General features: G+C 38.3%; 1 protein-coding gene across 3 annotated transcripts; it reads left to right on the forward strand.

Moving 5' to 3' along the window:
- On the forward strand, positions 1-14,518 carry ankef1a (ankyrin repeat and EF-hand domain containing 1a). 3 transcript variants are annotated; one of them, XM_079888424.1, is made up of 10 exons: positions 1-356; positions 774-973; positions 1,192-1,341; positions 1,412-1,535; positions 2,367-3,195; positions 3,622-3,848; positions 4,090-4,259; positions 4,998-5,138; positions 6,556-6,711; positions 12,978-14,518. In XM_079888424.1, the coding sequence occupies exons 1-9, from the start codon at positions 5-7 to the stop codon at positions 6,706-6,708; spliced, it is 2,346 nt and encodes a 781-aa protein (XP_079744550.1). In that variant the 5' UTR covers positions 1-4; the 3' UTR covers positions 6,709-6,711; positions 12,978-14,518. The 3 variants fall into 3 exon arrangements, with proteins under 3 accessions (XP_079744550.1, XP_079744552.1, XP_079744551.1); XM_079888426.1 differs by having other exon boundaries at positions 5,001-5,138; XM_079888425.1 differs by lacking the exon at positions 12,978-14,518 and adding an exon at positions 8,746-8,811.
- The last annotated feature ends 2,117 nt before the right edge of the window (positions 14,519-16,635 follow it).

A 16,635-nucleotide genomic window follows, 5' to 3' on the forward strand; every position in this document is an offset into this window, starting at 1 on the left:
CAAAATGTCATGCAACCCGGCCAAGGGAAAGCTTGAAGTTTTGCAGATCTACCGGCTGCTTCAGTGCGTCCAGGATGGAGAAAAGCCGTACATAGAGAAATTAATCAGCATGGGTGTTGATGACCTCATCAATCTCACCGAGCCACGCGAGGGGTACGGCGTCCTGCACCTGGTATCAGTGGCCAACAATCCCGACATGCTGGAGTTCCTCGTAGCTCAGGGTGCCCGACCAGATGTGCAGGACAGGAGGGGGCGGACACCGCTGATGCTGGCCGCAGAGCTCGGATATGATGGTATTGTGTCTCTACTGGCCAAGAAGAATGCAGACATGAAACTTGTCGACAAAGATGGGAAAGGTAACTTTTAATTACTTTATTTTATAATATAGTTATATATTAACTGCTACTTTTTATCTATTACAAAAAATATGCACGCAACTTTTAAAAGCTTTGGTCAGTGGCAGGGTAAATAATTAGTGAACATCAATGAACTGTATAAACTTTATCGGTGAATACAAAGTCATTTTATTTATCAATATACAATAGCTCCCTTTCTCTCAAAGGTTAGGTATTAATGACGCTTACCCCACAAGAAGTAATTCTTCATAAGACAGTTTGACAGCAGCCACATAGTCGACAGAGATCATCAATGGCTGGCATCATCATGCCAGTTATGGAGATTTATTGTATGCAGTCTATCTAATTACAGATCAGGGCACGACCAGTTAGTGTGTAAACCGATCTGAGTAATCCTTACTCTGGCTTCTCTCCCAGGCTTGCTCTTCTACTGCATCCACCCCACCAAAAGGCACATGCGCTGCCTCCAGGTGGCCCTAAAAGGCAATGCAGATGTCAACAATGTTTCAGAAACTGGGATGCCAGTGTTCCTGCTGGCCTGCGAGCAAGCTCAGGACTGTGAGGGAATGTGTCTCAGTATCCTAGAGAGAGGAGCAGACCCCAATGCCACAAATCAAGTATGCAAATGTTGTGTAATTGATAATGATATTTGAATCCTCTTTCCCTGAGCTGGATTCAAACAAACCAACCTTCTGATATCGCAGGCATGTAATTTAAATACCAAACCATTTGTTCATACACAAAGGTATTACATTGACTACACAGAATAACATGTAGGTCTCCTAGCTCTGTTGACTGGTGTTGGTAGATCGATTTTGTGTGTATGATATCTCAGAAAACCGGTTTGACAGCTCTGATGGAGGCCACCAGAGCGGGAGCAATAGATCTAGTGAGAGCCATCCTCAAGAAAGGAGGAAACGTCAATGCTCTGGATAAAAAGCGATTCCACTCAGCTCACTTTGCGGCGGAAAAAGGCTTCTTTGAAGTGAGTTTCACTTCTATTGTTTGATTATGATTATGATCACTGCTTTTAATTCTAGTTATGCTATTTCCAGATCATTAAGGTGCTGTCTGCATATGCAGCAGATTTTGGAGTGGTAACAACAGAGGGGGATACACCGCTACACTTTGCTGCCTCTGGTGGCTACACAGATTGCTGCAGGTTTCTAGCTCAAAGAGGTAAATCAATTCATTCTAAGTCAAAACTATAAGACAAAATCATTAAACCAGGGGAGAAGGCTGCTTATAATTCATTGTATTTTGTGATTATTTTCCATATTTTCTTTATTGATTCCTTTTAATTCATAAGGAACGTTTATTTTCCTTTCATTCAACTTGACTGGATAGAATAGGATGTGCATTGCAGGATGAGTAATCAGTATTTTTTGCTCTGTTTTCCTGAGATAATGACTGGATTAAAAAAAAAAAGCATACAGCCATACAATCGTGATATGGCTTAGCCATATTAACAGGCACAAAGGCTATGATTTAAAGTAATAAATATGCAGATCATGTTTCTGAGTGAAGCAAGGCACTGTGTGGTTTTGTGTATGAGCAGCTCATGATCCAGTGTTCTTTACTGTCTCAGACTGGCACGTTTTGCGTTAAATGTTGTTTTCTTCCTTCCTAATTAAAAGCTTGGTGGTTTAATGTTTGAAAATGAAGAAATTTTCAGCCATAAATATTAGTTCTGTAATTCTACAGCTGTACTATAAAATATATTTGTTATTATTATTATTATATATTATTTTTTCTATATACTTGATTGTTTTATTTTACAGTGAAATATTACAATAGTATTACAATAGCAATATTTTGTATAGTTTCATATTTTCATTTAGTAATAATTATAATAAATTGTGCAACCCTAAAAAAAAAGCATTTAAAATTGCAACCACAATTTTTTTCACAAAATCATGCAGCCCTACTATAAAAGCAATCATGCTTCTTGATGTGGAACATGCCGAACTTTATAATATGAGATATTTCACACCTTTATTCTTACTTCAGGATGCAATCCTAAATTGAAGAACCAAGAAGGTCTGCTTCCTCGTCAGATTGCTAAGGACTGTGGCCACAAAGCCACTGTAAAAGAGCTTAAGAAGGCTGAACGACTACATGGAAAGTTCTCAAAAGGGATGGGCGGCACAAATGAACCATGGGCTCTGACACTTCACGACTGGTCTCATGAAAACGAGAATGCGCTAAGAAGTGCTTTCGAGTCTGCATCAGACGGCATCATGGGAATAGAGGTGGTGTCCAGGGTGACGTTTGTGTCTGTTCTTCAGGAACTTCACGCTCCTCTAGATGAGAACCAAATTCATACTCTTCTGCTTGCTCTCGATAAGAGAAGAGAGGGCTTCATAAATATAAATGACTTTCTAAGAGGTCTCAAATATCTTCCAAAGATATATGTTATGGCATCTTATGGGCCTAAGAAGAAGAAAGCATCCAAGTCAGGAAAGACCAAAAAGAATAAGTTCGATCTACCCATGCCCATCTGCACTGTCCCACCTGATCTCTTGCATCGCCGTGATGATGGTGGGCCACCGCATTTTATGATTGAAAGCTACCAGCATTTTACAGATACCCACAGATATGACCGGGACCATCGACCAGCACATCCTATCGAAGATGATACAACGTGGTACATCGATGAGCCCGAAAAGATATACATAAACATGAACTACTGTGCTAAAACAGGAGATATTGAGTCTCTTAGGTTAGCACTCATCCAAAAGGTTCCAGTAGATGTGAAAGATCGGTTCTACAAGACACCACTCATGGCTGCATGTTCAAGTGGGAACTTTGAAGTGGCAAAGTTCCTTCTTGATAACGGGTAAGACTTATGAAATTCTAAGTGCTGACTTAAAAGGATACAGTAGTCCACCCAAAAATTAAAATTCTCCCACATGTCATTCCAAACCTCTGCAGAACATAAAAAAGATACTTTGGAGCAAATTGGTAACCAAACAGTTTTGTTTCCCATTCGTTTTCCATTGTATGGTCAAAAAATACAATAGAAGTCAATGGGAACAGAAACTGTTGGTTACCAACATTCTTCAAAATATCTTCTTTCATGTTCAACAGAAGAAAGTCATACAGGTTTGGAATAAATGAGGGTGAGTAAATGACAGATTTTTTTGGGTGGACTATCTCTTTAAGGAATAAATGAAAGTATATTTACATTGGCATATGTGTATATATATATATATATATATATATATATATATAAAATTACACCCAAATGATAATCTCATTACAGGGCTGACATGAATGCATGCGATCAGTTTAACTGGACTCCTCTGCACCATGCCTGTCATGCAGGACAGCTGGACATCATACAGTTGCTGCTTGAGGCGGGAGCTTCTGTGGACCCGCCCACTCTCAATGGAGCCACTCCCCTAATGAGAGCCATCGAGAGCTGTAGGCCATCCTGTGTGGAGTACCTCATCAAAGCTGGGGCAAAGATCAATGCAGTAAATAAGACAGGTACAGTCCACTTTCTAGGAACGACAGTTATTTTACAACTACATCTGATGGAACATAAATCTATTGAAACAAATTCATAACCATTCGCAACCAGTGCAGACTGTTTCTACGTCATTTCCACAATGCCACCTCATCTTTGCTGGAGCGCTCTTATGAACACCCAGATTTACAGTGCATTAAATCTCTGAGATTTATCAACTGCTGTCATTTGAGTCAGGAACTTTCAATCTTTTAATTGCAGAGCAAAATTGCTTGGACGTTGCCCACGCTTATGCAGACTTCAGAGTGGTGGATTTGATCCAGGCTAAGATTAATACGCTACCCAGACCTAAGGACAACAAGAAGCCACAGCCAATCAAAGTCCACCGCAAACCAACTCCGGCCTCAACCCCTAGCTCTACAAAAGAAAAGGTAGAGCAAACGTACTGTATGTGATTCAGCATATCTACTGTACACGCCTACCTTCATTTAAAGTCACCATGAAATCAAAATAGACAATTCTTACATTATTCAAACATATACTATGAGACTAGGGATCAATATTTTTTCCTTTTTAATATACTTTAAAGATAATATCAACTGTTTCCTGTTTGCATTGAATCAATGTGAAGCTGCTTTAAAACAATCTGTATTGTATAAAGTGCTATATAAATAATTGTGGCTTGACTTGACTTGACTTGACCAATGGCGCAGATGCAGCATCACACAATAGCAAACACTTTCAGATGTGCAATTCACATTTTTTAAATCCATGACTAATTTATTCTGCAACCAGAAGTGTCCCCTAATAGGGGGTTATAGACTGCAATATCATTATACTGCAATATCAGTATTTATCCTCATGTAGAAATAAAATAAAAAATCACTACATATTTGTCAGAATTACTATTCATTTTTAAAATTGCTGTGTCATTTCAAAACTAAGCTGTGATCAAAACCATCTGGCCATAAACATGAAAACCCAAGCAAAGAGTAAGTAAATGAGTCCAGACGTGTCATATTACCCCCCAACAAGGCACTGGCGGCTTTGTGACTCTGTTAGTGTGCTCAGGGAAACCCCGCTGAACCTTTGTTGAAAGTCACACCATTGTCAATGTGTCATCACGTCCACTGTGTCTTGATTACGGTGTTAGCGCTTTATCTTCTCAGCAGGGCACCGTTCCCACTCCCACAGCCTCCTCAAACTCAGCAGTCAAGAAAGCAATGAAGAAAGACAGTGTTATCGTGCACAGCACTCAGATCACCAGCGGCAAGCTCAACAAATTGGACATCAGTTTTGTGCCAAGAACGGTAAGCTGGACACCACACAAAGGTATGCACAGAGAGAAATGTGAGCTAGGCCTGTGTGAGCAGCACAATGGGCCTCATGTACTAATAACAAGTGTTTTCATGCAAAAACAGGTGTGTGCGCACATACATTTGCTCTTACTCTCATTCTACTTCACATTCTACGTTCATTAATCTGGATTATTCTACAGAGATATGTCTCCATATAAGGGCTGTACTCACAGTAAGGATACATTCTTCTTTGCAGATGTTTCCTCACGCTCACATTTTGCATGAAAGCACATGCAGCAAGATCTTGAAAGTCCCCCTGTAGTCAATTGTATCCCTAAAAACTCATCTTTGATCACCAAAATTAAAAAAAAAAAAATTCCTTGAAGAAAATTCTTCATGCCTTAAAATAGTTTGAATGTAACTCTACACCCTTTGCCTCATTTAGTATATGCGGTTCTATTAATATGCAAATTAGCCCCGCCTCAACTCACACCAGCTCAGAGATCCACTCGTTGATGTTCACACGTTGACGTGATTAGTTACAAGGTAGTTTGTGACGTCAGAAACACCAGTGATTCCAAACCGCATTTTTGAGACTGTCTTTGGTTCACTGCAGTTTTAAGGGGAAAATACTCAGCAATGGTGTTGAGTTATGAATTTACACATGGTTTGTCTTAAAGCATATTAAAATCACCACATAGTAGTGTTGCCAAAAGTACCGACTTGAAATTTTAAAAATGTGACGATACCAGCATTTCCCTATAGCATTTTGAGCGCTGTTGAACAGATTCTTAAACACCCCTGATTGGCCATTGTGTTCACGTGCTCAACATATATGTCTGTGATTGGCTATAATGATCAACGCTTCAAAAACATGTTGTCTTCACATGCGCTAACACAGAGACACACAGGAGTGTTTGAAAGCAGACGTCTATCAGCGGATATATTAGGGATCTGCTGATAGACTGAAGTTGGTACTTTTGACAACACTACCACATAGACAAACAACATTAAAAGCTTGGTTTTCACCACAGGGGGACTTTAAGTAAAGCCATGCTAACCATGCCATTCTCAAAAACATTTGAAATATACATGTTTTATATTGGCCAAAACTACACATTTTCAGATGCATTGTATGCAGAACCTATTTTTGTTACTCTGAAATACAAGAATTTGTTATTATTATTATTATTTAAATTATTCAAAACATATGCTGTTTATAAGAGCACCAAGATTGTGATTTAAAAGAAAAGAGTGTCTTATGTTATCTTAAATTTAAAATATAATATATGATAAAATATGTTTTACACATAAATATATGCGTACAAACTTCTAGTTTAAGAAAGGATGAGATGTCATGTGGCCAAAAGATTAGTACATTTAGTTTCAGTGGATTATGATATTTGTTTTTTCCTGCTATTTGTTGTAGACGTGGAAAAATCAGCTGACCACAAGCGAGCTGATGGAGAAGGCGGCAAGGAGGAGGCAGCGTTTCAGTTTTGAGGTGGACTTTGATGACTTCAAGATGCCATTCAATAAAAACATTCAGAAGAAGTCCGTGGAATTTGAATTTACCGACTGAAAGGTAAAAACATGTCTTAGATCGGATACTAATAATAACAGAAGGGATAATAATCTTTGGCATGTCCTTTTAATTTTAAGTGAGCAGACAAACAATTTCTACCTGGCAGACAATAAAATGGGCAAAATAACTAATCGTATATAAATGTTATTGTAGATAATCCATAGATTGTAGATAATCCCTGTCCCATCTAGAGACCAGGGGCTGGACTCATGACAATCTTCTTGAGGAAGGCGGCAAGAAATTTCTTAAGATGAAAGATATTTCAAAATTTCTTTAGAACATCTTATTTTTTACTTAAGAAGAACATGACAGGCATTGTGTGGTGTTATCCGTTGTTATCTGATTGTATGCCGGTTCTTGCCAAAGACTTGCAAATCAACTCATCTTTTTGTAGTGCCTGCAAATTACCATAATAAATGATTATTATTACACACATCTTTATCACAACTGGCTTAAAATGGGAGCTCAGCACTTGCCGTTGCAGTTTTTTAATGTGCCATTATATATTTATTTTATTTACTTATCCTAAGAACATTCTTTTAAGGAATTCAGTTTTGTCTTTAGAGCAAACTAATTGTTTTGTGAATCTGGCCCCAGAATATCATAGAGACTTGGGGGTCATCTATCTTAGCAACCTGATAGCAATGTCCTGACAACCTTCCAAAATGCTTTGGCATCATAGCGTCAAACTTTGCATGGGCATCAGCACTCTAGTTTTGGTACCATTCTAACATACAGTGTGTTTTAAGCTGTAGTTTAGGGATTAATACTGCATGTCTCACGGCTGTTTCTCTGTCGCCTCAGAGAGGGAGTAGGTGCGTTAAGTAAGATTGATTATGCGTTTAGGAGAGGCAGGAGATGAGAGCTGCTGCCTACGTGCTGGCATGCAGTTTGTCTCCTCCATGTCTCAGCGTCTGTCGGGCGTGCTGAGTTCAGGCCTTTCACCACAGGCAGCGCTGCGCAAAACCCCTCATGTTGTTTATCTCAGAAAAAAAACAAGCTATTCTATCCACATGCTTTAACAAGAATACATTATCTGCTGATTAACCATGTCTGATATATTCATAGTGGAAATGTGTGACTGAAACTGTGACTAGTAGAATGACTTCCAATAAAAGCTGTTCTTATTTTCTGCACTTTACAGGTTACTGAGACGGCAGTGGTTTCAGAGTAGATTCTAGATTCTTTCTGGTATAAGGAAATGCGCCACTCGGCTGTCCTTTTTATTGCACGTTTCCTCTGTTTGGCGATGGCCAACAGATGGCGCAATAGTGTTCACATACGAATAGTGTCTGTTTTGGATGGCTGTTGTTGTGAGATCCTCAAGCGCTCTTGTGTTACAGCTCAGCACAGTGCTGCAAAATAATATTCAAAACTATTGTGATTATTCAGAGTTGTAATTTGATCTCAGTTAAAATAGCATGTGGATGAGGGTCATTCAAAATGTGCAGGTATGGATTGCATAATATTATGTATCTTAGCTGCCATTTTAAGTCTCATTCCATAAACAATCTCTCTGATTTAGCCCGTGATGTATTCTGTTAGTTTATAAACCAATAGAAATGTACCAATAGTGAGTGAAATGGATTCTTACAGCATTAAAGAAATAAATAGCCACATCAAATCAACAATGTTTTATTGTAACCACAGAGTAAAATCTGTTCAAAATGTCAATAGTGGCGTCTGAAAAACAAAGATACTGTGTTTTTTGTTTGTACGACATGGATCTGATTAAATGCACACGTCTGCTGATACCAGCATTTACCACCGAATTCGATCATTAGGATTGCTATGCCTTCAAGATCTGTTGGGCATGGTTACATAACAAAATAAATGGTTAAAACCAACAGCAATAAATCAAGGCTTTACTGAAGCTATGAGGTTTTTACATATACATGTGATATCCAATAAGATTGTGGAGAATTTATGTTAATTATCAGATACTGTAACTAGCATTGGAGAGACATATATGGATTTTTTTATGTGCATGCATTTCTAAATAGTCTTTTTTTTTTTTTACTACGTTTGTTTCAGAAGCTGAGAAAGAGATGCTAGACAACAAAAGAGCAAACATGAGAGTGGCAGAGAGAGATATGGGGCAGCTCGGAGAGTTAGTGCATCAGAGAGAGAGAAGGACAGGGCGAATGAAAGCGATAGTTTGAGTGTGAACTCGTCGGTGACATTCATCCCTGTAGATGTGGGTAACGACAGAGCTGTGTGGGGTTAGTCAGGGATGGAGGGATGGAAATAGAGGAGTGAATGTTTTATAAAATCAATGCTCTTGGCTTCAGTGTAAACTAGATCTTTCAAGAGTGATGAGCACACGTACATGCAAATTTTGTTTTTATGCGTGCATGTCGAGTAATCTCACTTGTTTTTCTTATCTTAATAGTTTGTTCATTGTTGTATTTAATAGGATTTGTCATAATTACATTTTTTTATGTTTTTTGTGTTTCTTATGCTGACCAAATCTGCATTCATTTGATCAAAAATACAGTGAAATATTATTACAATTTAAAAGAACTGTTGTCTGTTTTAATATATTTTAAAATCCAAGTTATTTCTGCGCTAAAGCTGAATTTTCAGCATCATTACTCCAGTCTTCAGTGTCAAATGATCCTTCAGAAATCATTCTGATATGCTGATTTGGTGCTCAAGAAATGTTTCTTATTATTATCCATGTTGAAATCCATTGTGCTGCTTCATATTTTTGTGGAAACCATGATAAACTACCATTAAAAAATGTAGGGTAAGTACATTTAAAAAAAAGAAAAAAAGAAATTAATACTTTTAATTCAGCAAGGGGGCAGTAAATTGATCAAAAGTAACATTATAAAAACATTTATAATGTTACAAATTATTTCTTTTTTAATGCTGTTCTTTCAAATTTTCTATTCAAACAATCCTAAAAAAAATTATTTCGATTTCCACAAAAATATTACGCAGCAAAAACAGTTTGCAACATTGATAATAATAAGAACCCTAATTAATAATTGAGCACCAATGATAATTGATAATAACTGAGCAGCAAATCAGCATATTAAAATGAATTTAACGATCATGTGACACTGAAGACTACAGTAATGATGCTGAAACTTCAGTTTTGCCATCATAGGAATAAATCATATTTTTTTTAAATATAATCAAATAGAAAACAGGTCTTTTAAACTCTAATAATATTTCACAATATTACTGTTTTTTACTGTATTTTTTTAATCAAATAAATGCAGCATTGGTAAAAAAGACTTTAAAAAAAGGAATTATTCAAAACTTTTTTTTAAACCAATAATCTGTGTTTTACTTTTGTTAATCTGGTCATGTAGTGCTGTGCTAAAACTTTGTTTTGCTCCATCTGAAATGATATGCCTTGTTTTCGGGGTTGAAAGTCTTTCCTTGCAGCACTGCAGTGTTTCTACTCATACACACCCCCACACGGAGCTTACTCAGCATTCTTGTTCCTCTTGGGACCAAGGGGAGACAGAGTACTCTGCTGGCCAGGCTTGGCCTGAGCTGTGTTTGTTTGTGTTTTATTCAGTGCCTGTCACAGCTCTGCCCCACTACCAGGGACCGCTGACACAGAATAGCCATATAAACATAGGTATTAGTGTTGTACAATATCATATGACCTGTGAATCAGGGTTTTATGAGGTCTGCCGAATACGATGTGACCTGTTTTGTCGTAATAAGTCCCCGGATGCCCATATACAGCAACTTTCTTACACATACTGGTGAAGGGTACAGTCTGTCAATCACAATAAAACAGGTCATCACCGGTTTATTTGGGTAATTCTTGTAAGGTGGAGGAATGTGGAGTTGTTTACAACCTCCTATGTGAAGCACTTAAAATAGTGCTACTATATATGGACAGAAAACCAAAATTCAAGATATTTGGACAGAAAATCCATATCATTACAAAGTAGCGAATAAAAAAATATTGTGCTGCTTACTTTTTTTTTTTTTGTAAATCCTGATACATTTATTCATCATTCATTGATGAATAGAAAGTTCAAAAGAACAATGATTATTTGAAATTGAAATCTTTTGTAACATCATAAATGTCTTTAATATCATCCATCCTTGCTGAATAAAAGCGCTTATAAGTTTAATAATCTTACTGACCCCAAATCTTTGAACAATATTGCACATATATGCCTCAACCTAGATAAAATGTTAGGCACAACGGTATCTCTAAAAGTAATATTTTCTTTCAAGTTATTTCCAAAACAACTCTCTTTTTCTTTCTCTGATGTTCAGTGAGATTTTCCTACCAGCAGCCTTAAATACAGTTGCTGTTGTTGTAGAGTGAAGGATTATTTTGGTTTGAGTTCCTCACTCAAGTTCTTTTCCCAAGGAGTTGGTGTACAATTTCAGTCGATAGAAGCTGATGGCAGAAGTTCAAGTATCTTGCTGTTGAGCAGTTTTCTGCAATTACCATTTGCATTTGGCTTCCATTCTTTGTAGCATCCCCTTTACCTTCCCAGCCATCTTTTACTTGCTGTCCTTGGTTTATTTTGGTACCCAGCCAGGGGAACTTGACAACAAACAATACAGATGCAGACACAATTTTCTCAGCTAGGTTACTTTCATCGGTTTTAAAATTGACAAGAAATAGTCTTGAAACCTGCCAGTGAAGACCCAGTAATATGATGAGTAATTTAATCACCACAGTGGTCATTTAGCATTTGAATCAGGCATATGCAAGAGCGCTCTTGAGAATGCCCAGGCAGACATTAATCTTTAATCTCACTACCAGATGCTGTGAGGAAAGAAATTATATTGTCTTGTTGCCATTCCAGCAGTCTGAAAAAGCAATTTTTATGAACCCTCCAGTGATAATATCACTAATGTATGATTGCGTTGTAGTCAGGTCTAACGCACTGGGGTTGAGCAGCATGCAGTGTTGGAGTAAGTGCCAATATTTCAGTGACAGGGTTCCGAGGATGAGAGCGTGAGGCTTAGCAATGCGGAGCCAGCAGGGTGAAGCTGGCAGAGATCTGCTCTGCACTCCATCGATCCGGTTTTTCTGGAGTGGGTCACGGTTTCAGTGCTGAGCAGTTTCATTTTCACTGCAGTGGAGGCGTCTGGTGTTCCACCTCTGGGCACAAACAAAGCCACATAAAAAACACACGCACACACTTGCATAGCTGGAGGCTGCAGTTCATTAAGCGGCAGGAGGCACTGAGGTACTGGTTTCCCTTTGAGCTGCCCTTAAGGGTAAGATCTGCCATTAACACCATGGCAAAAAAATGCTGCATCAGGTCTGCAAGAGATACTGTGTTTGTTGAAGGCACCAGACATGACAGTCTGGGTCCAGGTCCTGATGCTCTACAGTCTTACACCGTGTTTAAGCCGCACGAGAGTGTCTCGATGCGGAAAAAAGACAATAGAACCCATTATAATCAGTGATGCAGTCTGAAAAAGACTATTTTTATTAACCCTTCAGTGATAATATTACTAATGTACGATTGTGTTGTAGTCATGTCTAGCGCACTGGGGTTGAGCGGCGTCTACGTTGGATGCGACACGACATGACCTTCACAATAAGAAAAAAAGTTATTTTAAAGGGTCAGTTCACCCAAATATGAAAATTACTCACCATCAATACTTTCGTTCACAAATTAAGATCTTTTTGATGAAATCTGAGAGCTTTCTGTCCCTCCATTGATAGCTTTGTAACTACCACTTTGACGCTTCAAAAAGTTCATAAAGAGATCGTGAAACTAATCGAATTGAACGATTTAGTTTAGTTTCTGATAAGACGCAATCACTTTATATGATGAGAAGATTGAATTTAGGCTTTTATTCACAAATAAACCAAAAGAGTTCACAACTGACTCCTTCACTGAAACCACGAGTCATTTTACAGTTATGTCAGATTCGAAATAAACTGGGAACCTTGTACTGGGATACACACTTAAGGACCCTTGGGAGTAAAACTGTAAAGTGGGTTAATGTATGAGCTATAATCAACACGATATTTCACTTTGTTTAAAAAAAATAAAAATAAAACAGGTAAAAAGTTATTTATATGGCAAAATACAATCATTACAATGCCATAATCAAATGGGAAGTAAACCTCTTTTTAAAAAGTCATGACCCTGAGATTTCTTATAATATTTAAAAGTAATTGAACATTTTTCCATTTAGCTCATTTTGTATTTCTTAAAAAAACTGAATGTGTTAAGGCATTCACTAAAAATAATCGCAATTAATTATTTTAACATTTTGACAGCCTTCATTTTTTTTCTTAACTTTCTTTTTTACAGGTTTTACAAAGCAAAATCACAATCTTTCCAAGTACTCCCTGGAACCTGCTTCAGTACTCTTGGTTGGGAATCGCTGCTCTACATCTTCATGCAGCAGGAAGGGAAGCGTCACGAGTGAATTGAAGCATCGTTCATCAAATTCATGTAAATTATGACTCAACATGGCTTGAGGACATCCGCTTTAACCTCTTCACACGTTTTCTACATGAACGTGAGCATCTCTGCAGAAAAAAAAAAATGAAGCTGCAGGTGACGCATGGGGAGAGAAAACCCCCATGTTTCCATGGCAACATGCAGGTTATGGCATCAAGGACTAATCTGGTGTTCCATCTATGAAGCTTAAGCATTGTTACACTAGTCTTCCCTTAAATCCATCACACACACACTCGTTCACCATTATCTGGATTCTGCTGATGTCTCCAACTAAGCCTGAAATGATAATGATCACAAACAGGCAGGTTTGCCTCACCAACCAGAACACTGCACTACTCACAGCGGAGAAGGAGAAAAAGAATGAGCGAAAGACAGAGCAGTTATGTGTACGAACCCCGAAAGACTGTTATCTTTACCAAAACTCTGCCCCACTTCCAATCTATTTTCCAAACAATAACACATAGACGCTAAAAAGAAAGTGCAATCAACTGAAAACTTTCATGCTGTAGCAAGATGCAAGTCTGCATGGTCTAACACTGTGTATATGTCCTGATGTCCTTGTTTTGAGAGTGTGGTCATTACGTCTGCTCACTGGACACATCAGATGTAGTCATGCAGTAAGAGCATCTCAGCTGTTCCACAGTTCTTCCCATGATGCAAATGAGCAAGTGCATCACTGCAAAAATCATTGACTTAATTAGTATTTTTGTCTTAAATTTCCTGTAAAAATCGAAACATGTCATGAAGATACCTGGTCTGTTTTAGGTAGGTGGTGCCTGTCAAATTTACGTCCACATGAATGGCCGGACCCAGGGTTTCCAAGAAGAACGTTGCCCAGAGCTTCACACTTTCTCCACCGGCTTGTCAAACAAGTACACAGCCATCCACGTGATGAAAAAGAAAATGGGACTCATCGGACTAGACGGCCTTCTTCCACTGCTTAAAGGTCCAGTTCCGAGTCGCTTTCATGGGCAGGGGTCATCACAGGCACTCTGATTGGTATGCGCCTCTGCGGATACACAGCCCCATACGCAGCAGAGTGTGATGCACTTTGTGTTGTGACACATTCCTCCCACAACATCATTAAAATTTTGTGTGACTTGTGCCACCATAGACCTTTTGTTGGCTCAGACGGGATAGCCTTCGTTGCCCTCGTGCATCGATGAGACTTGGGCGCCCAACACCCTGTCGCTGATTTGTGGTTTGTCCCTCTTCAGACCACTGTTGGTAAATACTCATCACTGCTGCCCCACAATCCTTCTCATTTCAGAGATACTCTGACCCAGTTGCCTTGTCATAACAATTTGGCCCTTGTCTCTCAGATCTTTATTTCTGCCCATATTGAATACATTAAATTTATGAACCAGAGTGGGAGAACACTATTTCCGGTGAGTTGATTTATTTATTTCTTTTCTGGAAAGAGGAAGTTTCCATTCAATTGGCAGAAGTATAAGACGTCCTGTTAATTGGCTAGAAGGGATATCACATTCCAGCCTAATGCACACACGGCGTGTTCAAAACTATTCTCTAGTCTACACTATCATCCTGGCAAGAATGAAACATTCTAAGTCTACTCAAGACTCCACTGTGCTTACACCCTTGTACATATACATAAATACATATTGATGTTACATGACTTTGGATCAAATCAATTTAGGTAGTAATTAACCTTTGACCTCAGTGCTAAAGCATGCTGCCTCAGTGCCCAGGGGATCAATGTGACCCTTTCCTGCCCCCACAACACTCAGAAAGAGAATGACAGAAGGGATAAATGAAGGTGCTTTGATACTAGTCTTGTGCATTTTTGTGATTATCCAAGCATATTAATACATATTTTTGATAACAATCTTGTATTTTTTATGTTTATTTTAATTACCCATTCTTGTTTGGATTGAATGAAAGGGTGAGATGAAACTACAGTCCCTTATAAAGCTCAGATCAATGCGGATCAATATTTCTTCTGACATATATCTGCATCAGTGCATTTGAGACCCTCAGTCACACACTTATCAACATTGCCACCCTTTTCAAATCTAGCCGCTCATCAATTATCAGACTGAATGTCACTTTCCCGAATTATCAAGCTTGCAGTCTGGCATTTTCTCTCTACAGGGCTCAGAGGAGCAACTAGAGAGAAATCTGAATGAACCTCTGTGGAAAATAGGTCATGCAAGTCTAGGGCAAAGGAGACAGGATGTAATGAGCAGCAAGAACAATATTGTCTGCTGGAGTGACAAGGCAGCCAAAGCAAACTTTGGTATAAATTCTAAATGAAAACAAGATTAGAAAATGCATGGGGAAATAAAACAAAAGTAGGGATAAATCATGGTAAAACAGAAGATCTAAAACAATTCTGTGGGGAACGGTGTTTATTTAGTGCAGGATTTTCAAACTCTTAGCCAACCCAGGTATAAAAAGATGGATTTCCTCAGTGACAATTGACAATAAGTTATCATGTATTAGTATAAATATAAATAAGTATCATGTTTAAGAACATTATCTAATACTACATTATATAATGCTTAAAGAATAATTTGTTAGAAATGACTTAATAGTTGAGATGAGACTTAAGAAATGCAAGGCAAAACTGATATGGTAAACAAACATGCTACTATATCATTGATTTTTGCAGGGATAGAATGCTTAATTGACAAATCAGAAGCCAGGACTGGAACAATCCATTTTACATAACACACAGCTCTCTAGAATACTTGATTCTGATAGGTCAATATCTGCATCCTGCAGCCCAATTTTTTTGGATAATCGCCACTAAAACTTTATATCACACATATTGCCAAAATAGATGTGCTAGATTCACTTCTCTCATATCGCAGTTTCTATCCTTCTCATTTATTTGTTTATTTTTAAATAATCGAATATTTTATCTCCTTTTATTTATTTCAGGAAGTAGCTGTGCACTGTAATGCACTTATCCTTAATAAAAAATAAAATCACTCTAATATTGCCTAATGGCTAATTGTTTAATAGTGATTTTTTTAATCAAGGGTCAGTGCACTACACTGCACTATTTTAAGATGAAGCTGACTGACCAAATACCACATGCAAATAAGAGATTTAAAAAAAACAATACAGTCAGATCATCAAGTCAAATAACTACAGTTGATGTATCGATGCTGAGATTTTCACATTCCTCCGAGTCATATTTTAAAGGATTCCTTTGTAGCAGCAGAGAATAAACATGTTTTTAGACTGCTGAGTCACTGGTCGAATCCATTGCTGAAGCGTGCTCCCCCTCCCTTCAACAGCTCTTCTCCTCATTCTCTCACTTTCATCCTCTCCCTGGCCTGTTCTCTCCCTCCATCCCCCTCTCGTGTTCTGATCTACACCCACCCGCTCCAACCCCAACTTTTTCTCTTTATCTCTGTCAGCACCCCCTTGCCCAGCTCCCTCTGTGCTCTCACTCTCCTCTCTCTGGTTTAATTAAGGGGGAAATGAGTCTGTGAGTGACGTGCAAGAGAGCAAGGTCTAGTCACAAAGAGAGTTG

Source organism: Squalius cephalus, assembly GCF_949319135.1.
Source record: "Squalius cephalus genome assembly, chromosome: 12".
Classification (NCBI taxonomy): domain Eukaryota; kingdom Metazoa; phylum Chordata; class Actinopteri; order Cypriniformes; family Leuciscidae; genus Squalius; species Squalius cephalus.

Excerpts from the sequence above, each read along its gene's own strand:
- ankef1a (XM_079888424.1), top strand. The coding sequence starts at position 5 with ATGTCATGCAACCCGGCCAAGGGAAAGCTTGAAGTTTTGCAGATCTAC. Across the intron at positions 357-773 it reads TGTCGACAAAGATGGGAAAG|GCTTGCTCTTCTACTGCATC; the intron begins GTAACTTTTAAT and ends CTTCTCTCCCAG. Across the intron at positions 3,196-3,621 it reads AAGTTCCTTCTTGATAACGG|GGCTGACATGAATGCATGCG; the intron begins GTAAGACTTATG and ends ATCTCATTACAG.